This window comes from Falco biarmicus, chromosome 2 (genome assembly GCF_023638135.1).
Source record: "Falco biarmicus isolate bFalBia1 chromosome 2, bFalBia1.pri, whole genome shotgun sequence".
Classification (NCBI taxonomy): domain Eukaryota; kingdom Metazoa; phylum Chordata; class Aves; order Falconiformes; family Falconidae; genus Falco; species Falco biarmicus.
In genome coordinates, this window is record NC_079289.1 from 18,426,457 (window position 1) to 18,450,858 (window position 24,402).

General features: G+C 37.2%; 1 protein-coding gene and 1 long non-coding RNA gene across 7 annotated transcripts in view; one reads left to right on the plus strand and one right to left on the minus strand.

Annotated features, from left to right (window-relative positions):
- Nucleotides 1-13,183, plus strand: part of ATM (ATM serine/threonine kinase) — an 80,094-nt gene extending 66,911 nt beyond the window's left edge. For 4 of the 6 annotated variants that reach the window (XM_056328550.1, XM_056328552.1, XM_056328553.1 and 1 more), the window contains 14 exons: nt 567-774; nt 1,730-1,843; nt 2,244-2,402; nt 3,517-3,655; nt 3,970-4,052; nt 5,370-5,510; nt 6,496-6,612; nt 8,041-8,190; nt 8,859-9,024; nt 10,355-10,441; nt 10,538-10,652; nt 10,982-11,045; nt 11,726-11,862; nt 11,991-13,183. In XM_056328550.1, the coding sequence (XP_056184525.1) occupies nt 567-774; nt 1,730-1,843; nt 2,244-2,402; nt 3,517-3,655; nt 3,970-4,052; nt 5,370-5,510; nt 6,496-6,612; nt 8,041-8,190; nt 8,859-9,024; nt 10,355-10,441; nt 10,538-10,652; nt 10,982-11,045; nt 11,726-11,862; nt 11,991-12,174 (1,864 nt within the window). In that variant the 3' untranslated portion in view covers nt 12,175-13,183. Of the gene's footprint in view, nt 1-566; nt 775-1,729; nt 1,844-2,243; nt 2,403-3,507; nt 3,656-3,969; nt 4,053-5,369; nt 5,511-6,495; nt 6,613-8,040; nt 8,191-8,858; nt 9,025-10,354; nt 10,442-10,537; nt 10,653-10,981; nt 11,046-11,725; nt 11,863-11,990 lie in introns of those variants that run through there. The other 2 variants (XM_056328551.1, XM_056328555.1) reach the window with 2 other exon arrangements.
- A 491-nt stretch (nt 13,184-13,674) lies between these two features.
- LOC130144596 (uncharacterized) lies at nt 13,675-23,721 on the minus strand. The gene is made up of 5 exons (XR_008820178.1): nt 23,641-23,721; nt 19,030-19,235; nt 17,321-17,397; nt 17,058-17,231; nt 13,675-13,960 (listed from the first exon to the last, which is right to left on the minus strand). It is a non-coding gene; the product is annotated as an uncharacterized LOC130144596 (long non-coding RNA).
- Nucleotides 23,722-24,402: the final 681 nt, after the last annotated feature.

Genomic DNA, 24,402 nt, shown 5'->3' on the forward strand with positions numbered 1-24,402 from the left:
GAATAGTGTGTGAACTGTGCCTGAACAGGGTCTAGGAGTGCTAGATGGGCCAAAAGTGAAGCCCAGGTGTGTTACAGCAGTTAAGCAGTATGGATGATCATGGGCCAGAATTCACATTTATTCCCTGAATCTTTTCAGTTTATTTGGCAGAGAAAATGTTACAGAGTAAAAATAAATGAGTTTGAGATTTTTTTTCCATTACACATCTGGTGAAAAAATAAAATTAATCTAAATACAGAATTCTGAAAGATTTAGTAAGAGCAATCGTAAGTGAGGGGGAAAAATTGAACTTCAGCTGTTGGAAACTGACGTCTTTACACAGATTATTTGTACTGGATATTCACATTTACACCAATATAGAAATTAAATCATTAAAAGGACGCTGACTGAAAATTTACTTACAGTGATGGGTCTGTGTGAACATACACCAAAGGAATAGCTCCCACAGTTTTCAGTTGTTTATTTTACTGTGCTTGTACTTACCAGACAAAGAGAACTAGGGACAGCCTTGCTGTAAGTTCATTAAGAGATAACGTGTTGTTTACAAATAATGTCTGTTTACACAGATACACAGTGAAGGTTCAGCGAGAACTTGAACTGGATGAATTTGCCATACGTGCCCTAACTGAGGATCGTAAACGTTTCTTGGGCAAAGCAGTGGAGAACTATATCAGCTGTTTACTAAGTGGAGAAGAACATGATATGTGGATCTTCCGACTCTGTTCCCTATGGCTTGAAAATTCTGGAGTTGATAGAGTCAATGAAATGATGAAGGTCTGCTGTTGCTTCTCCTTATGGCTTTAACATTAGATTGACCATTTTTCTTCTCCTTCTTCTCCTAGATGAGTTATAGTGCTGTGCAGTATGCTTTCTTATGTATCTCTTTAACTTTTCCCTCAAAACTTGCTTTTTTCAGTCATCATTGCTCATCAGTTGATTTTATATCAGGGAGAGCTGCAATTCTCAGTGCATTTTAATTTCACTTAATTTAGCATTTTGATTTGACAGGTCTGTATGATTAAGCATATCTAATGATCTTTCACTGTTGTCGTCTTGTTCTTTACATACCTTGGATAATCCCATCTTCAGCATCCTTTAGTACATTATTCTCATTTACATTATATATACTTCTAGGTGAAAGGATATGCTTTTAGATTGTCTGTGTAACATCGTAGCCTGGGACCAGTAAATTTCTCATTCCGAGGCTGCTTCTGTCACATCTAGAATCATGCAGGAAATCTGTTAACTCTTACCCGAATGATCTGTTTATAACAGAGATCTGTGTAATTTAAATATTCACTTTGTGTTACAATTAACTTTGAAAAATAGAAGGTGTTGCTTTACTCATATTTTTAACACACAGTTGTTTCTTATCTTAAACTATATTGTAGGGGTTTTTTTATTAGGATTGTCTCTTGCCATTGTCTCTTGCCACAAAGAATCTAGAAATTAATCCTGAATCAATATATTTAAAACTCTGCTGTAATAGACTAGAAAATAGTTGTTTTCTTATGAAGTACTTGTAGCATTTAGGAGACATGGACCAAGATGGTGTGATACTGGATTGCCATTTGATCACATAGCAATGCTTACTCTCAGTTGTGTTTTTTTTTTTAATGCAACATTTCTAGCCTTTACATGATATTATATTTGTTTTACTTTATTTATATATTTGTAATGGCTTTTTTGGTGTTAGTGCAGCTTTGTAATTTAATTTTCTCTGCTACAGAAAAACGCAGAGAAGATCCCTTCATACAAGTTTTTGCCTCTGATGTACCAGCTGGCTGCTCGGATGGGAACCAAGATGATGGGTGGTTTAGGATTTCATGAAGTTCTGAATAATGTAATTTATGCTTTTTTGTCTAACAATATCTTGATTGGCTTAGTAGTACATACTTCTAAACAATATGTAACTTCCATTGAGCAGTTGTAGCTAAATGAGTTATACAGGTGATGAAGGTGTATTGAAAGTGAGTGATGCAAAAATCAGCGTAGTGGGGGGAGAATTTTGGGGACTTTTTTCCTTGCTACTTAATTGCTGTTATTTGTCGTATAAGAGTAGTCTTATGCAGGTATAGGAATATACTTTGAATGTATTTTAGTTGTGGAAATACCATCTAAGAATTACTTTTAATTTCTTACTAGGAGTCTTAGAAGTTCAAAAGAATTAATAATGTTAATTAAGCAAATTTTTTTCATCTGTGCAGTTTTCAATAAGGGGATCTTTTTGGTTTTCTTGACAGTTAATGTCCAGAATTTCACTGGATCATCCACATCATACTTTGTTTGTAATACTCGCTTTGGCAAATGCAAACAAAGATGAACTCCTCACAAAACCAGATGCAATAAGAAGAAATAAGTTAATTAAAAACGCACCAAAAGAAATCTCCCAGCTTGATGTGGTGAGTACATAAAATTCTGTTATATTAATCACATTCAGTCCTTTAATTTTGTTTAAAATTGAAAAAAAAAATTATGTCAAGGGGTATTCTAGTGTAGAGCTCATCAGCTGACATTTGTTAAGAAAGGGTAGGAGGAAAAAAGTACTTTTAATAATTAAAACCCCTTTCTTTTGGTGCATGCATTAGTAGCTATTATGTAAAGAACTAATTATGGGGTTGAACAAAATATGGTTAACATTTCTTGCAACAAATAGACCCAGTTATTGTGAAGAGTTTTGTGATAAATGTCCTTGATGTATGATTCTGTAAAAGGCATTTTAGATGCAACAAAGACTTGAGTGGGCTTATTGTTGAAAGTACATACTGAATTAAGTAATTTTTCTGCTTTGAGTGGTAACATCTGTTCTAAGTATTTAGCCGTTTGCAATATATATTTTGTTCCTTTATATGACCTTTGTACGTTAAAAGCCATGATGATGGGTAATGCTGAACTGCGGCTTCATGTTAATGCTGTTATTGCTTAAATTTTGTTGAAACTTGTCTTTGGAATCATCTCATATTTTATGCCGTTCTCATAGATTAATGCCCCTTCTTTCCCCCATCACTGTAGCCCTGGCATGTTTTTTTGGCATTACCCTCTTAAACCCACACTGATAAAATTTTTCATGACAATTTTATTTGGCCTTTTTTCACCTTTCTGTCATATTTGTAGTTCATCCTACGCTTAGGAGTAGGATTACACTAAACAGCTAGATCTCTTAGTTAGGCACAGAAGGGACAACGTGGTCAGATTTTTGCCTTTTGCATACAGGCTTTTTCTTCAGTTGGGAGGAAATAACACACAGGAAGATGGTGGAAGCACATCCAGAACTGCCTGTCCCTTATTCTATAGAATTTTTCAGGTGTTTTGCTCTTTACCTGGACAGATTTGCTCCCTTTCAACCCGCAATAATATTTTACTTGTTATCTCAGATTGTGCAGCACGGAACTCTTGTTCGGATTAGTTTTGTTCATATCCCAAGGGACTGTCCATTATTGCAACTTTCTCTGTTTTCATAGGATGTATCTCAATTGTACTTACTTAACTGCGTGTTATTCCATTGAGGGTTTTTAGGACAGAATGGAGGCTGCTAGGAATATAGTCAATACTGTAAGAAGAAGGAGAGCGCGTATGGTTCGAGACATTGAAGCACTTTGTGATGCTTACATCACCTTAGCAAATGTAGATGCTACTCCATGGAAATCTCAAAGAAGTAAGTCTTGGAAAAATGATTTTTGTTTTTAATAGTGAAGGTACATTAGGAGATAGTATGGTAGCACTGGGTCCTGTTTTTGATAAACATAGAACTTATTCTGAACTTAAAGTCACAGTAATTACTTGCACTGTAAGGTTCAGACTTTAAGTATGAAACTCTAGAAAACTCCAGTTGTCCTGTAGTCATCTTCATCAGAAGACAGAAGTATGCAGTGAGGTTTTGGGTCCCAAAAGCAGTGTAAGCTCTTTTACTGAACTTTAATCTGTGTTTATAGTTCTGAATTTAAAAGTAAGAATTCTTTTTCATTACAGAAGGAATAAGTATTCCTGCTGACCAGCCAATTCATAAACTGAAGAATTTGGAGGATGTTGTTGTTCCTACCATGGAAGTTAAGGTGACTGAAGTTGAAATAGATACATGCTGTAACATCAGTTTATAGAATCGGCTTCAAATTTTTGTAATAACAATCATGTCATAGATTTCTTCATCGAATTCCCATGTTCTTTCCAGGCCAGCCTACCAGGGGTCCTTTCCTGTCAGGTGGGAGATGCAGGGTGAGATGGTTTCCTTAGGCTGTAGAAGACGTTGACCCCAAGTCTTATATTTGCTAGATAGTGGCTTATTGTGTGAAGACGGCTTTGCCACTGTTACCCCTGACGAGTGTTTCGTTATCAAAAGGGGTGGGTGACGAGCTGCCTGCATCACAGAGAGGACCTGGGAATCTGAATCTCCTGTTTTGTCGGTGCTAGCTTAGAGTTGCAGGAAGAGACTTAATGCCCAGAAAAGTATAAGAATTAATAGGTATGTCTCTTCTGCTGTTCCTAAATGGCCAGCTTGTATTTTTTTTACCATTCAGTGATGGTGAATGATCCATTCCCATTAGCACAAGTTGTTGATTGGATTGATGCATAGGCACCCGTTCTTAGATGCTGCATGCTCTACCTAGGAACCTTGCCAGTTTCAGGAGTGTAGAGCTGCTTTTTGGGCCAGCCACCTAAAATTTAAATGTTTTGAAGCCAAACTTCCCTGTGCTGAAGTCCCTCGGGCTCTGTCTATAAAGCTAAATAAAACAAGCCAAGGGACTGGTTTATGCCATTTGACTTCAGAAGCCAGAAGTTGCCACCATGATAAATAGCCTTTGTTTTTAGGGCTCCTGTTGGCCCCAGGTGTTGCTCCTTTGTACAGCTCAATTGTCCTTTTTGCTTTTCTTCTTCTCCAATGCAAACTGTCTGAAATGGTTGGAGGTCTGTGATGCCAACAGCTTGGTACTTCCTTACAGCTGAGTAGGGTAGCTCTGGGGCACCAGGATATGGAGAATGGCTGAAGATACAGATCCTATAGACGGCAACAGTTTTAGGATTGTAGATTGGGTCCATTTGAGCCTAATGTGAGCCTAATGCTCCCCAGCTGTACCTGAAGGTTTTCTTGCAAGAGTGCTAGTTGGGGCAGGCTAAAGTTGTGTCAGATGTTGTTTAGTGGAAGTCAGCAGCACCACATCCCCTCTACCAATGAGGTGAACAGGGAGGAATCAGACTCACTCCTTTGCTCAGCCTATTTTTGTAGCCTTTGTATTATCCTTGTAGATGATGGAATGCTCATATTAATATTCAGTGTGTATCTGCAACAAGGTCTGCAAACAACTCACTACCACTTTCTCAGAGAGACTTGGAGGTAATACTTGTATTAATTTTAAACTAATTTATAATTTCAGGTGGATCCTACAGGACAATATGAAAATCTAGTGACATTAAGGTCTTTTAAGCCAGAATTTCGCTTAGCAGGAGGCCTGAATCTGCCTAAAATAATAGACTGTGTAGGCTCAGATGGTAAAGAAAGGAGACAGCTGGTTAAGGTAGGTTCTGTCACTTGTAATGACATCGCAGGCTTGGTATGTTGGAATTTTTTTTAATGTCTCTTGTCAGTTTTCTCATGTATCAAGTCTGTTCTGTGAACAGACTTTTCACAGTTCAGTGTCAGTTTTCTCAGTTCAGGAATGCTTTCATAAAGGAAATTACAAAGTAATAATAAGTAATATAACAACAAATAATATAAATAATCATGTAAGTAATAATACTAAGTATTTTTTGTAATTACTTTTCAACAGTGCATGTAAAATACAGTAGCTTACCTGACAACTACCAGACCTGTGACTCGGTCACATCTCAACTAGTGATATGGAGTGTACAGGAAATAAAAGCCATCAGCATTTTGTGTTAAATACCTCCTTTTCTCTTTCTTCCCCATATAAAAAGAATTACAATTCAGAGACAATCAAAAACATACTTATCAAACCCCAAAATCTCTGAAAACAATTTATTTCTCTTTAAACTCTGTTGATTTAATTCCATCTTTGAATGTATGCATTCAGGAGCTGCTGGGAGAATTCTGTTTGGCTGTTAAGTATGGGGTAGTTTTGAAAGTTTTAAAGAGAAGCATGAATCACTAGATCTGCATCCAATAATCAGAACTGCAGTACCAAGTAGTGCTGCTTCAGCTGTGTGCTGGATTGTTAAATATGGTGAACGAAACACCTGCTTTTAGAAAGGATACCGTAAGCCATGTACATTGATTGAAAGCTTAATCAAATAATATTTGCCATAAAAAAGAAGGAAAAGGTGATGATTTAAGTTAGTGATGGTTCTGCTTAAGCAGCTGAGCACTATTAGGAAACCAAATACAGAAAAAAAGCAATCGTTAATTACATTTTATTACAGTTCATTATTGTGGAAAAGTAACTTGTGTTTTATGGAATTATTTTAAATAATTTTTTAAAGCTGCTGAACAAGAAGTTGGATGCTGAAGTGTTCTTGAACTGCCTTTTTCTGTTTATGCTGAAGGGGCGTGATGACCTGAGACAAGATGCTGTTATGCAACAGGTTTTCCAGATGTGCAATTCATTGCTCCAGCAAAACACTGAAACACGAAAGAGAAAATTAACTATCCGAAGGTACAAGGTAATCCTGAACAGCTGCTGCAGCAGAGGAATAAATGCTACCAATACAGCTTATTTCCCCATTCTCCTTTTTTCAATCCAGAGACAATATAAAAGTGTATTTATTTATGTTATTAAAATAGTCACTCCTCCTTAACGAATGGAATAAACAAATAATACAATTTAATTATTACAACAATTATTTTAATTTAATTTTTTCCAAATCCTTAAAAACAAATTCTCATGCCCAAATACTCTTAAAAGCTTTCTTTATATGAACTTAAAATTGAGAAGAAATTAAGACATGGACTGTCCTCGAGTTGTGAATTGCTAGTCATGAAACTTGAGCATACAAGTTTGTTTAATTAATTAATTTAATCTCATTAATTTTAGTCTTGCTATATTCCTTAATTAATTAAAAATTAATTATAGTCTTGCAGTATTCCTTACAATTGAATCCAGAAGTCCCATCTAGTGTTTGTTCTGCAGAACTTGAATTGCAGAACCGTTTTTGTTGAAATAGGGAATACAGCAGTAAATTCTTACTGTGAATGCAGAAAATGTATTTGAACAGAAACTTTCTTTGTCCTCCTCCTCTTTTTCTGTGTGCTTGGGATTATAATTATAGCTGTGAAGGTGACCTCTGAGTAAGTACTCTTTAAATAAAAGTTCTTGTCTTTGACATGAGAAATGCACACTCCAGAATCTCTAGAGGAGCTTACCTGAATTGCTAGCGGAGTTTTAAGAATTCACAGGTGGAGGTAGAGTCACAGTCTTTGAATAATTTTGAATGAAGACTCAGGTTTTTATCTGTGTAAAAATGAATGAGGGCACGGAAAAGAGAATGGAGGTTGCATTATGAGATAAAGCGACTTTCATAAGAAAAGAAAATTGAAGGAAACAGGCAGTAGCTATTTCTCTGCAGACAGATTGTTCATTCTGGCCAGTACTGCCTGCTGCAGCAGCTGAGGTAACTATTACAGCCAGTTAAGAAGTGAGCAATTGTTCCCTGGGGTGGGAGGGAGGCAGACTAAGACAAGCCTAGTATGTTCGTGCAGCTGCCACGTGTTTTCCAGATTTTACTTTTTACGTGCAATTCGCACAAATGCTGCTTTTATCACATTCAAGCATAGCAAGCTGTTGGCAGTCACAGGTCATCTAAGGGTACTGACGCAAGCGTGCAGATTGAGTGGAGTCCTTCGGTTGTACTGAAGTAAGTAGGGGAAGGTTCTTTGGGCTAGGAAAAAAATTGCAAGTATTTGGTAGAAGAACCTTGAGAGCATTTGAGATATGTATACACGTATCTTTAAAACATACATTGTGGTCAGCTGTATGCTTTGGTCTCCTGTCTTTAAGCAAACACAAATAGGCACCCATGCCCTGCAGCATGCGCATTCATGGTTGTGTGTGTGTAACCCTCCCCCTTGCAGCAGTGGTTTTGTTTTTACAGGTGGTTCCCCTTTCTCAGAGAAGCGGGGTTCTTGAGTGGTGCTCAGGAACAACTCCCATCGGGGAGTTTCTTGTGAATGTTGAAGAGGGAGCTCACAAGAGATACAGGCCAAAAGATTACTCCAGTTATGAGTGTCAGAAAATAATGACGGTGAGTCAAAATAACAAAAAAAACCCCAAACAGCTGGCTCATATTCTTTACTGGGAGGGTGGAATTTACGGAGAATTATATACTGTACTTTTATTATATAATAATGAATATGACCGGTGGCATGGAATTAGTAGATATTCAGACTTTTAGTTTAGTTCAGTTTAGTACCATAAACCACCTCACCATACATTTAGAAAATTGCAAATAGGTTTACCTGTTACTTTATATAGCCATGATTGTGCAAGAAATTATTTCCTAAAAAAGTATATTTGATTTTGGTTTTGTGAAGCGTTTGCATGTGAATTGAGTGATAGTGACTTCCTCACAGCGACATGAAGCCATCAGATAAGCAAAGCTACCGGAACAGAGTGCAAGGGGAAGTATCTCCAACAAGATGCATTTACCTGTACATGCGTATAAAATGCCGACACCTGCTGAAGCAAGGAAATAGCAGTGTGTGTTTTTTCCAAGCATCCCATGAGTTGTGTATGAAAATAGAATTGTTTGGTAAAACAGATAGATAGGTGCATTAATGATTGCTGTAAAAAAGACATTAATTCATAGCTCAGAGAGAGAAAGGAGTGAGAACAACATTTGATGGAGGGGAGGGAGTAGAGGAAGGAGGATTGTAGTCAGTCATGTGGAAAATATTTCTGATGTGTTTAAAGGATGCACAGAAGAAACATTCTGAGGAGAAGTGCAGCATCTTCATGGAAGTCTGCAAGAACTTTCAACCTGTGTTTCGTTATTTCTGCATGGAGAAATTCCTGGATCCAGCTGTGTGGTTTGAAAAACGGTTGGCGTACACTCGCAGTGTGGCAACATCCTCTATAGGTATAACTTGCCGTTGGGGTTTTAGACTATATAAACAAAGAGTTTATAGCATTTCAGAGGTAACTGGTAAAATTACATCTGTTCTGCTTTTGTCACGTGTCAGAGTAGGAGGAGTAGGGAGCAAAAAATGCCAGCAAGGACACCAGCATTGCTTTTGTAATTCAGGTTTCTGATTCATACCTCCCTACCCGCTTTCCTGCAGTAGAAAGATAAGAGTAACATTCTTGTTTCTTTGTTTTATATAGCAGTTTGTATTTTGGGGTTCTGGTAGGTTTTTTAAGTTTCTACCTGACTGACTAATCCTGTTACTTTGATTTAACATTTAATCTGTAGCCTCAAATGTTTTAACTTGAGTTGAAAAGCTTGATCTTTTACTTTCTTTGTACTGGCATCAGTAGCCATGGCTGTAATGGTTATTTGAGCTCTGGCATTTTTTCTTTGATTTTTCTGTCTGAATAAGGAAATAGATGTACTTGGATTGTGGATTTTCTTTGGATGACTGAGTTCTTTATTTTATCTCTGTAAGACTTTTGATAGTAGATTGTATACATTGCAGTAGATTCTATTTTAGATGTTAACGTGTTGTTTATATGCTCCCTTTGTGCTGAAAAAAACCCCTGAAGTAAATCTACAGTTTATCAGAATTCAGGTGAAAGATTTTTCTAGGAGATACTACTGCTATCCATGTCCATCAGCTAACAGAAAAACAGTAACAGGTGTAAATTGCAGCAAGGGAGATTTAGTTTGGAGGTTTTCTACATTTAAGGATGGTAAAGCACTGAAATAGGCTTACATGAAAGATCTTACAGTTTTATCACTGGAGATTTTTATAATTGATTTAGACAAGAATCTCTCAGGTGATACATTCAGATATAGTTGAGCTGCCCAATTATAGACTGAATTATGTCTAGTCCTGTTTTCTGGATTATGTGATACTGTGAGTTAAAAGGTTGTCTTAAAGATAGTAATAATAACAAATCCTAATTGTATTATGCACTTGATTTGTATCTTTTTTTTTTTTTTTGAAAGCTGTGAAATAATTTGCCTAACCTATCTATAGAGAGAAATGGGCAAGAATTCTGTGCAGTAGGTAAAAAAATACACATCTGTAGGGGAATAACATTTTTGCAATTGCATTGATAACCTTTTCTTTTTGGATCTGTGGAATGGCATTTGCTCTTTACTGGAATAATATATATACTTGGGGGAAGAATTATTCTCACTTTTAATTTGTCTGCATACACTGAATCTCATAATCTTCTCTGTGTTAATTTGTCCCTGGTTTTTATGGCATACAAATACGGTTTCAGCACTTACCTTTTTGTTTTAGTTGGCTACATTCTTGGACTGGGAGACAGACATGTTCAGAATATCTTGATAGATGAACAAACAGCAGAACTAGTGCATATAGATCTGGGTAAGTGGGACAGGCAAGAGAACCTTACTTTTTTTTTTTTTTTACATTAACATTTTAAAAATCTTTATTTAAAATGTTTATTATCCTTTCATTTAGGGGTGGCTTTTGAGCAAGGTAAAATCCTTCCCACACCAGAGACTGTTCCATTTAGATTAACCAGGGACATTGTGGATGGAATGGGTATTACCGGCGTGGAAGGAGTCTTCAGAAGGTACGTGTTCCTGTATTGGATAGGGGTAAGGAGACAGCAGAGCATTTTCAGCATTTGTGATTGTTACATGTTAAATAGTTTTTCAGACAGTGAAACAGATAACCTCTTTCCTGTAGGGCATATAATCAGTGAACTACCCAGTCTCCTCCTGCTCTTAAATTTCTAAATTTCTCCCTTTCCACCCTCCCCAAAACCAGAAATACCACAGAGATTACTCATATGCTAGAAATTAACTTTTAAGAAAGGTACAAATATCCATCATTTAAATGACAAAAGTACCATTCCATTTAACCAAAAAGAACCTAAAAATACAGTAAAATATTTTCTAGATGCTGTGAGAAGACAATGGCTGTTATGAGAAATTCTCAGGAAGCCTTGCTGACTATTGTAGAGGTAAGCATTCTTCCAGTCTTTCTGACAGCAAGCTGCCAGAATATCTTCGGTTTCTTGTATTTGTTTTCTTAAGCATTACTATACCAAATATTTATGTAGGGATTTTTTGTTGAATTTGAATGTAGTAATGTTGGCCATTATGTGTTAATTCACGTAATCTTCAATGAAATTGTGACCAGTTTGCGTTTTCTGTGGGAACTATTTGTTTCAGGCATACACAGTTTTCCCTCTTCAGTATCTAAAACTAGCCATAGTGCAACATTACTAGCATGAGTAGTGCTGATTGACTTAAATCCTCTTTGCATAAGTCACAAAGAAGAGACGAAGTAATTTTTAAAACCTGTTTATACTACATATTGAAAACTAATTATGATATTTAGTGTCTAGAAGTGTATTAAAAAATGACCTCTTCATTGCTGAGGTGGGACTGAGTCACAAAACCGAGTCAAATATGAACAACACAAACACCTGCAAATGATCGGATGTCGTTTTATTGTTGGATTGTCTACTAAGCAATGTGTAGCCCAGTTCTATTTGATTTAAAAACAACCAACCAAACCACCAGCCTCCTGGTATTGTGGTTAGCATGAGCATTACCAGCTGAGCGTTTCTTTTCCTGCTAGGGCTCTTGACTTAGCTGTAATTAAGTTTTACATTAAATCGAGGTTTATTTACTGTAGGTGCTGCTCTATGACCCTCTTTTCGACTGGACCATGAATCCCTTGAAAGCATTGTATTTGCAGCAGAGACCAGAGGATGAGGCTGACATGAACTCTACACTCAACACTGATCCGGAAGAATGTAAAAGAAAAGCCAGGTGCAAGATCTTTTTCTTAATTCTCTGCCTGTGGCACTGTTGCCTTGCTTTATGGTTTTCTCACTGAATGTTGCTGACGTTCAGGATCCACACCTAGTATACCTGTTTTTCTTTTCTTATTCTGCCAGCAGTGATGACCAGAGTTTTAACAAAGTGGCTGAGCGTGTTCTGATGAGACTTCAGGAGAAGCTGAAAGGTGTTGAGGAGGGAACAGTGCTCAGTGTGGGAGGGCAGGTGAACCTCCTCATCCAGCAGGCCATGGACCCTAAAAATCTGAGCCAGCTCTTTCCTGGATGGAAACCCTGGGTGTGACTTGGAAGGATCCAGCACGTTGTTAGGAGAAACCTATTTTTATGCAGCAAGTGTTCTAACATTTCAAATTGGTATTTCACAATTCAAACTTAGCAGCAGCAACCATGAAGACTTGTATATATTAGTGTTCAGTAGATGTTTTGGGGTTTTTTTCAATAACCTGTTACCAGGAAAACATTTTTTTTTGTCCACTTATGTTCACCATGTGGTATAAAACACCAGCCAGTGTTTTGATGTTCACTGTGACCTGCAAGGACTTTGCTTGGGCAAACTGGGTGCGCTGGAGTCTTAAAGCTTAACGTCCATCACTTTTGTATGTTAAACACCTGGAGTCTTATATCTAGTAATTCTATATGGTAACACGACATGTAGAACGGATGATCCAAAAACCAGGAGTCACAAAATAACTAGCTAAAGTGCATTTCAGAAGGGGGATTATACTTTAGTGATAATGCTACGGTGAATATAAAAGAAGACTAGAGAAACTCATGTTTAATGAACAGAGGGTTCTTGGGGTTGGTGGCTGGTTTTTTTAGCTTAGTTAAATGGACACTGGTTTATATAGCATTACAGACTTTGAGCCAAGTATAATGCAGCTGCTTCTTTTTCCTGTTGTAAATGAAATTATGTTGGTACTTTATAACATTAATAGTTATAAACAATAAAAAAATAGGTAGCGTTTCTAGCTCAGACTTCCTTTATAAAATAGACTGACTATGCAATGAAGCTTAGCATACCAGATACACCTCTAAAGCAAACAGCCATCCGGTATCTGGAAGAAACACCTGTCAGAAACATCAAATTTGTATTCCAAGCACAAAAGTCTCATTCTGATTGCACAGGGTTTTACAGAAGACATTGCTAGTAGGTAAAAAGACCTACTGTAATTGGATAGTCAATGAATATGGACAATAGGAGAATCCACTCAACAGTCTTGCTGGTATATTTAACAAATCTTCTCAAATCATCTTTATATTTAAAAATATGAATAAAATTTGCTGTACTCTCAGATTATCTTAGTTTACTTTATGCATCTTTACAGCGGTTTAAGGGAAGAATTTCTGTCCTAATTAGCATTTCACTGCCTTTTCTTTGTATAGTGTTCCCATAATTTTTGTACTGCATCTTTGTTGTATAAGTCAACATGGAAAGATGAGTCTTTTGTGTTATGCTTTCATGAAGCTACATAAATTTCTGTTGATTCTTGGAACCAAAAGTGCATCCTGGCTTTTCTGTGGGGAAGAATTCTCATCCAGGGACACAGTGATTTGCTCTGAAAATGAAACTTAACTGACAAAGCACGCACTCTGTATGTGAATTTTAAATGACCCTTAGAAAAGGGAGAGGAGTCCTACCAAGCAATTACAGAATGGCAGGTAGGAAAGGACTAAACAAAAAGCACTTAAATAATTTTTATTTTTAAGCACAGACTTAAAAAGATCTGCTGGTATTTCTGGAAATTTTTCTTATGCTTCTTGTAGAGGAAGTTCTTTAGGCATTTGGGAAGTTACTTAATACTAGAATCCTAGCTGTCATATAAATGAATATTGCTTAAAAGCACCTGGCAGATCCTTCAAGAGTTTCTGATGCTTCACTTGAAAAGGTATATTTTCATCATGCTGGGCTGCAGTTGAAGTTTTTTCCTTACAGCAAACAGCAAAACATTAATACAGTTGTCTCAGGAAAGTCAAGCTTCAGAGGAAATCATTATTCCTCTGCAGTGCTGTTAACTTGCAGTTCGGTGCCTAGATTTTGAGCGTCTATGCATTTTCGTTGTTCAAGCTGACTGAAACACAAAAATGCATGTAAATATTGTAAATGTAATTGGAACCTGCTTACATGATTTGTAATGGTAGCAGTGAAATGCCAGTTAACTGACAAACATATGAAAGCTTTGAATTGTTAACAAACTTTAGTCTCCAAAACAGTCAAAATCTATGTGACGCAATCCTGTTACTAAAAGATCTGAGTTCAGCTAATCGAACATACTTGAGATACTTGTCATCTATGTAAAGAAAATCTCATGTAGCCAAACACTAACCATCAGAACTGTGCTTTCTTTTTGTTCCAGTAATGCCTTAATTTTCACAAGTCAAAATTAGAAAGTGAATGGTTTGCAAAAATGTGTCTTCTACAGATACACACTTTCCTTGTGTAAGAACAGAAAAAGAAAACCTGGATGGAAACACTGTTTAATTCTGAAAAATGTTTTTGTCACAAATGCTACTACTGATAGTAAGCTGGATTAGTATTTGAGACCCTCAGATCTGTTTACTGTATTAGTAAGCTAGAAATATGAGACACAAGTCAAGTTGCCCCTTTAGCATTGATTTTTTTTCTTGGAATGCATCTTAGTAAATTAAACATTTCCTTTCAGAAAATATATTGTCTAAGAAAAATGAGCCTGTGATCTGTTACAATGGGGAAAAGGTTTTAAACAGCAACATATTTATTTGAAATTAGCTTTTTCTGGTGAAACATCTGTTAGAGAAATGTCCGTAGGAGTGTGAACTGTGAAGTGTTAGGAGGTGAACCAATTTCAATTACATATACTTTGACTGAACTGTTCCGACAGCAAGGCACTCTGTCCCATGACTAGGAATCAGATTAAACTGGCTACCTGGTGAGGTACATCCAATTTAAATAAAACAAGGATGTCAGTCTTCATGACTTGTTCTTACAGATAAAACCACTATAAAATAATTTTCTCACTAACTGAGTTAATTAGGTCACTATTCTATGTTACTATGAAACTCCAGAGTTTATAAAAAGTATTCACTATTACTAAATGTTTTTGAATGCACTAAAACAGTTAGGCTTCATCTTTCAGGGGATGATGCACACTATTACACATTGTTCTAATTGTGTTCTTCATGAATAAGGTAATTGCATACCAGCACAAAATCTGCCTGGGGAATTTGGCTGCGTGATTGGTGAGTGATGACACCATATGTTTTTACTGCTGTTTTCATCCCTGTGAATTCAAAAGCTAAAGTAAGGCAGTCATGTTGTCTTATGGAACCTGTAGATAGCCTGAAATGGCTCTCGGGGAGAGATTACCTAATACTAGTGTTTAATGATGGCACTGAAATATTAGCATTAAATAAAATTGTTCATTTTGGCAGGTAGGTTGAAGAGTGAAACCACAGTGAAAAAGCTTGGAAGTGTGCAAGGAAGGGTTTAGGTTCTCTTTTCCCACCACATTGCGAAGTCTTGCCTGTATCCTGATTATATGGGAAGACTAATGTGTTGGTCACATAACACATGCTCTCGTCATCTACCCTGCCCATTCGCACCGTAAGTACACCTAGACTTTAGCTTGCAGAGCTGCACAGGGAATAATGTCAGTGCTGTCTTTAAGGGCGCACGCAGCTTCACCCTGCTCCCTCATTCTTTTCTCGCTACTGTGTATCTGTCCACAGAAAATGTGGTGCAAAGTGACTGCACCCTTGCCTACCCTGGAGAGTTCCTGCTGCAGCATCCATAGCTGTTCCTCCCTCTCTCCACACCCTTTTGCCAAACAACACAGCGTACAACAGATTGGAGTTTATTTGCTTGCCTTAGTTGCTGTATACCACCTATGCTGGATGCAAAGCAGAAAGGATTGTAAGAATATGCAACTACCTGTAGAAGATTCCACTTCTTGGATTGATTTGTGAAGAAGTCCTCCACTTTTTTAAAAATGCCTTGGCCATGTTGCACCAAGTCTTCCCCGCAGCTTCGAGGAAGAAGCTGTGTTGCAGTGCGGCTGCTCAGTGGTGACTGCCTGCTTCTTGAAGGCTGTCTGTTAATTGGCACAATTTGACCAAGTACTGTTTTTCTTCACAGACAAGGGCTTTTTTTTCTGTGATTAAAATGGAACTGAAATGGTGCTGGGCATACTCCTCATAGGCTCACACATTGAGAATGGGAGAAGGAAGGGGCGGGAGGAGCGAAGACAGAGACTCCACATGCTTTTCTAACTACTGCAAAATTAAAGTGTTCATGTCTCTAGTCACAGGGCAGATGCTGTTTGACTGTGCCTCGATTATGACTAGCATCCTTAACGGTAGTTATTGCTAAGTCACCTCACTGTTCCCACAGTAGTTCTGCAAGTGCCAGAAAATCTTGCCATAAAGGACACGTATTTGACTTGAAGGAAATTTTTATTACCTTGATCTGTTCACCCAAAGCCTCTGTTTTGCACCCCATGTTTGCTTTCACAAAAGCAGAGACAATTGAGTTTATGGATTAGCAATTTTGTGTTTTGAAAATTAAACAGGTGGCATAGCAGAGATGAGGCACTTTCCTAAAATGTAGTTCTGTACCACAGCTAGAACTTGTTTTATAAGAAGTTGCACAGCTGTAATGCACATAAAGTTCTTCAGCCTGTGATGCCTTGATCAGCATTGTGGAATAGATTTTTCTGGTGGGCAGGATTAATTTCTTAGTATCTGGAAAAATTCCTTCATGCTGTATGAGCTGGCAGCACCTAAAGTGCCAAAATAGCAGTTCCTTAAGCTGAGTGAAGTCCATAGAGTTGTGATTTTGGTGCATCTTTTAACAAGGAATGGGTAAATGTTTTTCCACATCCATCATATAAGCCTATATATGTTATTGACGTATCTACTTAAAATACTTCCATCAGAAAAAAAAGATCTAGTTCCACCAAGAAACTTTAATCTTTTCAGTTCTCACCAGTCCCTCATATGAGCACATAGCATTATGCTTCCCACTTTTTATTAATGATTATAGAAGTTCTAGTGTACAAAAATACAATAAGGGAAGACTAGAGTCCTGCTTTTATGTGGCTTTTTTCCCCCCTTATCTAGATAAGGATCTGTTAGATTCTTACTAAAGGTGTTAAGACTTCCACATGAAAAACAGCCTCCACATGTACTTACCCCAAACTAGCTGCATCCGTGATAGAGTTCTTCAGATTTCCCATAGAGATAGATTTTTATTTCTAGAAGACAAAGTGTTTAGCTAGTTGAAGGTGTTTCTGAGGTCTCTATGGCCACCACAGAGAGAATGATGGCTTTGGAAACTATCCAGAGGTGCTCCACACAGAGTTCAGACTATAGTAAAATAAACAGTTAATATTTAATCTCTCATGACTTACCTGGAATTTCTAGAAACTTTGCAGTCGTTGTACCCCTGAGCTTACCTTTGACTGAACGCTGCTGTTGGATTTTTGCCCATCAATAACTGAATGTGCATACTGTCAGTCAGCCAAAGGACAACCTGAAATTACACAGTTGTACAACGGCCGAAGCTTGTGGTACACACGTTCCACAACATACCTTCCACCCCCACTGCCCTGTTCTTTAAGGGGATTTAACGTCTTACCAGCCAGGTCACAAACCACAGATTTTATCAACACAATCGTTCAATAGGTTGTTACAGTTTCAGTCCTCAAGTCTCCAGCCCTGCTTTCAGCCCCCTAACATGCCACTGAAGTTGTAGATAATGCTTGTCAACAGGAGAGTCTTTGCTTAAATGAGTACTTCCCATGGGCAATTCCCACACCAAATGGTTTTGTGGAGGAGAGACTCTTGGAGTGCTCCTGACCCGTGTCGAAGTGGTTGGCACTTCAGGATAAGACCAGTAGTCCTCTCAAGATTTTCATTCTGTGAAGTTTGCCAAGATATCTGAAATAATTCCTACATTATGCAAATGTTTCATTTTAAAGTAATATTAGCTTACACAATTAAAATGTAAAAATTAAATCAATTACTCTCATCAGACACACACACAAGAAACAAATCTAATCAAACTCATTAGCATCTCTCACTCTGCTTGTCTTCACATGGGGTTGTGTTTCCTTTTTCCAGCAGGAAACTATCTGACTACGCCCACAGACCAAATCCAAGGACGGATCCCTGTCTGGGGCTCTTTTGGGTACCATGTACATTTATTGCCTTAGGAGATTTTTTGGTCAGTTTCTGAAATACCTCTCTGTTGCAGACCAATCTGCAGTTGTTTTTCTAGGATGACGCTGAATCCTGTTGCACAAATGGGGTGTAATGCGAGGTGATCTGGGAGTGTTTGAGGATATAAAGCCTGTTGGGCCAGTGTGTTGTTGGGAGGAGCCAACCTTGTGCAGTGCTATCCATTGTCCCTTTTGGACCCTGCTCCTGGAATAGACTGTTTGCCAAGCTAAAGCCAAGAAATGAGATGATAGTTAAGCAGCAGGGAGAACCAGGGATCCAGCTTGCTTGAGCCATGGCCCTTGAGCATGCTTCCTAGCCTTTTTCTTAATTAGCAGTATAGACAAAGACTTCAGTTAAGCAAAATCCAAGATTAATTTTTTATTTTTGCATACTTTAGGGCTCACAGCTTCAGGGAAGCCCCGTCATTAGGCTTCATCTTCCCTAAATGCAGTACTGACTGCAACAAAATACCCCCTTTTAGCATCCTTCCCTGAGCAGTGCTTTGTGTTCAACCGCCAGAAGTAAAGCAAATGGCCTTGGACAGAGAGAGAGAATAATCACAGTTTACAGGTGGACTACAAAAGGTATTTAAGTAAACGTTTTCATAACAGGTTAAGGATTAAAATTCCTGATGATAAGTGCTAAAAAGAAGTATCGCTTTGTAATAACTTCTCCAGCTTTCAGTTTGTGCATTAATTCAGCAATCTACTGTGCAAAAGGCTTAGGCTGTGCTCTGAAGAAATGCATTCTGAAAAGGGAAATTATTGCAACTGTGATTTAGAGCAGAAGTGGATCACACAGCAGGGTCCACTATAAAGCAGCTGACATTTGCCTTTTCAGTCAGGCAGTGCTTGTTTAGTCAGCTTCACTTGCTGAAATTACAACTTTTACTTCACATCACAATGGACTAGAGCAAAATATAAACAAATATTAGCAAAGTTACCATTTAGGATTTGTATCCATTGGAAAAATGTCTTCCTCAGAGAAAAGGTGAACTTGCTGGTGTTACCTCTGGTCCTGGTATGAGGTCTGATTCTCTTACATGAAAGGGAGTAGGAGTTTCTGTTCTTTCAAGGTTATGGTGTGGAATTGGAGACAATTCATATGGATTGTGCTGTGACTTAAAAAACTGGAAGTCTAAACAAAAGACTGGAAAAGCAAGTAAAGATATAATTTAGATCTTTAAATTCACATTGTCTTTACCAATACCTGCTACAAATTCTTATAACACTAACTTAAAACCAGAAAAAAAAAAAAATCAAAGCCAGATACAGTTCTATTTGTGTTACAGAAATGGAGATAGAATTAACTTTCCCTAAGATTGCATATCTAACAAGCTAGTTTCTGTAATTATGAGATACCTGCTATCAATGCTTTTGTTTTTACTTAGCCATTTCTACTTAATATTGCTCCAGTATTAAAAAAAAATTATTTCTCACAAAATCAATTGGCCAATCTTTTTCCAGACAGCAGTGTAAGTCCTAAATTACATCAAACAATTTCAATTATGTAAGTGTAAATAAGAAGAGAATCTGGCTCTTCATATGATTTTGTTTTGGTTTTTTTGACTTGCCTCACTACTTTAATCTGTCGATAATGTATGTTAACACACCTATACATTGCATAATACATAAGTAGATCACACATGCTAAAAGCCCCTTGGCTATGTCAAAACACAGAAACTGAGGCCTAACTGATGCCCTATCAGCACACAGCAGCCCTACAGGTGTAATTAAAACTAGTTTTATACCAAATTATTTAGGTCTGTGCAAACCTCCATGTGACACACATCTGTTTGTAATTATCTCTTATCTGTTTATCTCAGTTCTGTCATTTACACACAAGGTCTCATAAAGCAATAACAATACATGAGTTATTATGTTAAGGTAGACATTACACACGGAAAGATAAACACAGACCTTTGAGACTGTGGTTCTCCTCAGGATACACAATGATTACTTAAAGCAAAAGTGTCCTGTCATCATGCAGTTCCAAATTACCAGCTTTACTTTACATAAAACATGGAAGTAAGCTCATGGGCTCCCTGTTTGCACTGTTCAGACTGTCCTCAACTTTCCTTCTCACTCCTACACTATTTTTTGAGTCTTGGTTCTAACGGTTTCAAGTATCCTTTTTTTTTTAATTCCAAAAGCTCTTACTGGATGTGGCTTTCAGCCTGTCTCTGTAGCAGGTCACTCATTGTTTCCTGTTTTCATTACAGCATCTGCATTACAGATGTAGCTGAGGGGTCTTTTTATAGATTTGCTGCTGTGAAAGAACTACTCAGCAATTATAGGCATGCTTGAAGCTTTTAAAATTAAATAATGCTTTTAGGAATTGCATGCCTGTAAAATAATTTTAATAAATTAATCTCATGGTACAAAAAGAAAAATTCTTTTTACATTTCTATCCTATTCCATTGTATAATTACTCTTCATTAGAAATGTAAATGTCTCAGTAAGCAAGTGATTCAATTGACTATACATCGAGCAGTTTAATGGATTTCTTAGCTGGAGGAGGAGACTGTTACCACATGTTCTGTATACAAAATAAGTCATTTACTTTAAATGCTGGCTGTCTCAATGCATTTAACATATCCAATTTATGAATAACTAGTTATTTTGATATTGGCCCTCCAAGTCTCTCTAAAAACTAATTAGAATTTACTGACAAATGCTTTATCATCCACCAAAAAGAAAATTAGGGCTTCCTTGTTGCAGAGTGCTCAATTTTTTTATGGTCTGAAAGTTATTTATCCTTGTGGAATAATATGAACCAGCTGTTTTTCTTGAAGAGGAAGATCACTCCCATGTATTGATGCCTGGCCTCTGTCACATTTTATGTGCAAGAAGACACACATTTCCTAATACTGGAATTGCTAAATATAGACAGAAAATGCTGCGAAGAACTGCATTTTCCTTCGAGATAGTCTGTTTCTCTTTAAAAAGTACAGTCAAAACCAAAATAAACTTAATTCTAAAATACATTAAATACACATGAACTTGTATTACAACCTTGATTAATAAAACCATATGCAAACAATAAAACTAGTTAATCCTTAGAGTAATTCAAAAGTATAGATGAAGAATACAGAAATCTTGATGACTGCAACAGTTTTGTATTTCCAACAATGCTTTAATGGACTGTTAAGGCTTTGTGACTCAGCTGACTGATAGCCTTGCTACATATTGCTACAGAGGAGAGATCATGGCAATAATTGCATATGATAAATACTTCACTGTGGAAAGACAGTTTTCTTAGACAATGTCAGCCTACATGGTAAGAATGACTAGTATTTGCTCATTTCCTCAAAGATGAACACCACTTGTGTTGCAGTGATGACCACTGAACTTTAGAAATAAATGCTGAATTGTGATTGACAATGACGAGTCCAGCACAAAATATTGGCCTTTCATAAGTACTTTCACCTGGAGTTCTAACTCACTGCACAGGTGGTACATGTATTTTTTTTCCTCTGAAGAGTTACGAAATGCTTCTCTAATTCCTACATTCATAGTCTTTCCTTACTTCATGCTCTTACTGAAGGGGATCATCTTGTAAAAATAAATTAACTTTTCAGCCTGGCCTCTACACTACAACTTGAACAGAACTCTAAGGAGTGTCTAATGCCTCATTAGCCCAATGTGTAATTAATGTGAGGTATACTAATGATGTTTTGTTCACGAGGCAAAGTTAAAGGAGGTTTGGAACAGAAACCAAATAATTATGGAAGAAAAGCAGAAATTTATGACAGACATAATGACAAAAAATATATGCCAGACAGCCAGGCAATAATTTTGGCAATAAATTAGCTTCCTTCCAGCAATGTCAGGTGTTGTAGCCATAACTCTTAGTTCTTAATTAGATACATTAATAGCATGAGACATTTACATAGAACTATGATACTTCAAGTTATTTAAATACAAAAATAAAAAGGCAAGTATTTTATACATAAATTGAAGCAGATGCATATACCATGGCATTTCAAGTAAAAGAATATTTAAGCATTTTATACCATTTTTCAGATCTCACTGTAGTATTTAAGTCAGAACTCTACACACCATAGGCTCAGTCTGTAGCTACTAGAGCTGGAAAGGTACTTCCCCACAGCAGTTTTACAACAGATATTAGTTGCCATACAGAGATAACAACTTATTCTGTTGACTGCACAAGGACCTTGGAACAGCTGTGCTCTTTTCTGATTTATCTCCACTAAGTGACCAAAGACATAAGTCTGGCCACTAAAAGTCTGCCGCAAAAAACAGGTTCAACTGAAATCAACAGAAAAACTAAGATTGAGATAGAAGCAGCTGTGCTCTTAGTAGGAGCAGATCACCCACAAATCTCCAGGTCAGAAAGACTGACAAGTACTTAGGACTGCAGAGACTGTGGACTTAGGAAGCTAGTTTTATCCACCTTGGCTTGCTTAGCTGAATACATGTAATGTATGCAAATATAATTAATACTTTCATGCAGTAGCAATTTTATGCATCCAGACTGAATACCACAGTGAGTATCACATACTATAAAATGATAGAGGACCTACTCTGAATTTGATGAAAGCGTCTGCTGCAACATGTAGCAACTCCTCCTGCAAGCAGAAAAACAATCAAAAAGAAAAACCTACAAAGCTTCCATCCTAAGTCAGAAACAATATATTACTGTGAAGACTCCATTTAAATTACTTGGTAGTACTTGAAGAAACAGGCTTAGGTCCTTTGCTAGAGAAACTAGAAAACATGCAAAACATAATGAAGTTTCTAGCAAGCAAAGCTGCTTGAAGAATACACCATCTACAGTCTTCAAGGAATAAGAAAAGGAAGTCAACTTGACCTATAAATATTTTTATAATTAACAAACAGCTTTCAAGTGGCTTATAAGAAATGAGTTCCAGTCCAGTATAATTAATTCTAAGAGACAGCTGCCTTCTGTGTGCTTAGTGTCTTCCTTTGTTTCTTCACGTTTGTTTTGTTTGTGTTCACTTTGATGTTCAGCTTTGGTTTCCCTCGAATCATAGTTTCAGTTGTTTTCAACCTCACAGTGCATCCGTAACTGTAGCACCCAGAAAAACTGGGGGCGATCAAAACCAGTTTGATTTATATTACTCTAATGAGCCTTGCTTTAGAGCACTACGCCACAAATAGAAAACAGTGAGACAAGCCACTAGTACAACATAACAAGCCACTAGTAGAACGTTAAGTATCTGACTTTGCACTGTATTGTGTAACTTGTACACCCCTTATCTCCCGAGTGTAAATGCTCTTCACCAGAAAGAGGGAGGATCTGTTCCTCTAAAACTTTTAAGTTCTTTGTTGTATTGCAATTTATGTACATCCTGTAGAAAAGTGCAAATACACCAAAAAAGCCAGAGCCTTTGCATTTTCCAGTTTTGGACAAAAACTGCAAACAGATTTTCCCATGTCCAACCTTACAGAATTTAAGAATCACAGTCTTTGAAATGGTCTAATAAATTATATTGAATACACTGTTAAATAGTTTATTTTGATATTGGAATAAGCTAATAGTGAAAGAGCTTTTAGAGAGAAATACTTACCAGTACAAAGCATAGTCCCACATTCATTATTCAGAAAGGATGTTGCAATAGAGCATCTAGATCCCTCAGTTTATTTGTCCTAAAAAAAAAATATCACTGAGTAAAACTGCTCTTCTTCTCCAGCTTAGATTTACAGACCTACTCCTAAAAATAATGTTTTAAACCTACTCAACTATTTTTTTAAATAAAATCAGATCATCGTATCCAGATCCTTCCTTGAATTCTTTTCCATCCATCAGTAACTAATTGTGACTCCTGAAGAACACTTCCCTCCAACAATACAGCACTGTCCTCCTGATGAGGGCTGTCCCTCTGTACCTGAAGTCCCCATAACAGGTCCTTCACCACACACTATAGACTACAGCAAAAAGAAGGGTATGTGGGTGTAAAGGGTACTGGGGTATAAACCCCACCAATCCATGGGTTGATCTGTGTCTACTGGTAGAAGAGCAGGAATGTTCTGAAACACTGCAGGGCAGCATGTTAAGGTAACTGACCTGAACTTTCAGGTTATATTATTCTCCCCCTTGACACTTGTGAGTTATTAGCAATAGATATGATGCCAAAAACCAATGGTATTTTGTAATTCTGTAAGGACCTTGAGATCTGCCAAGGGAGGGAAAGTAGTTTAAAAACTGAAGCTAAACTCAAAGGTGCTAAGTGAAAGGTAGAGTAGATGATTGCAGACAGTTTTCAGTAGGACATCAGCTCCATGTATTCTGTCTCATAACAACCAATAATCCAAAGACAACAAAGTGAGAT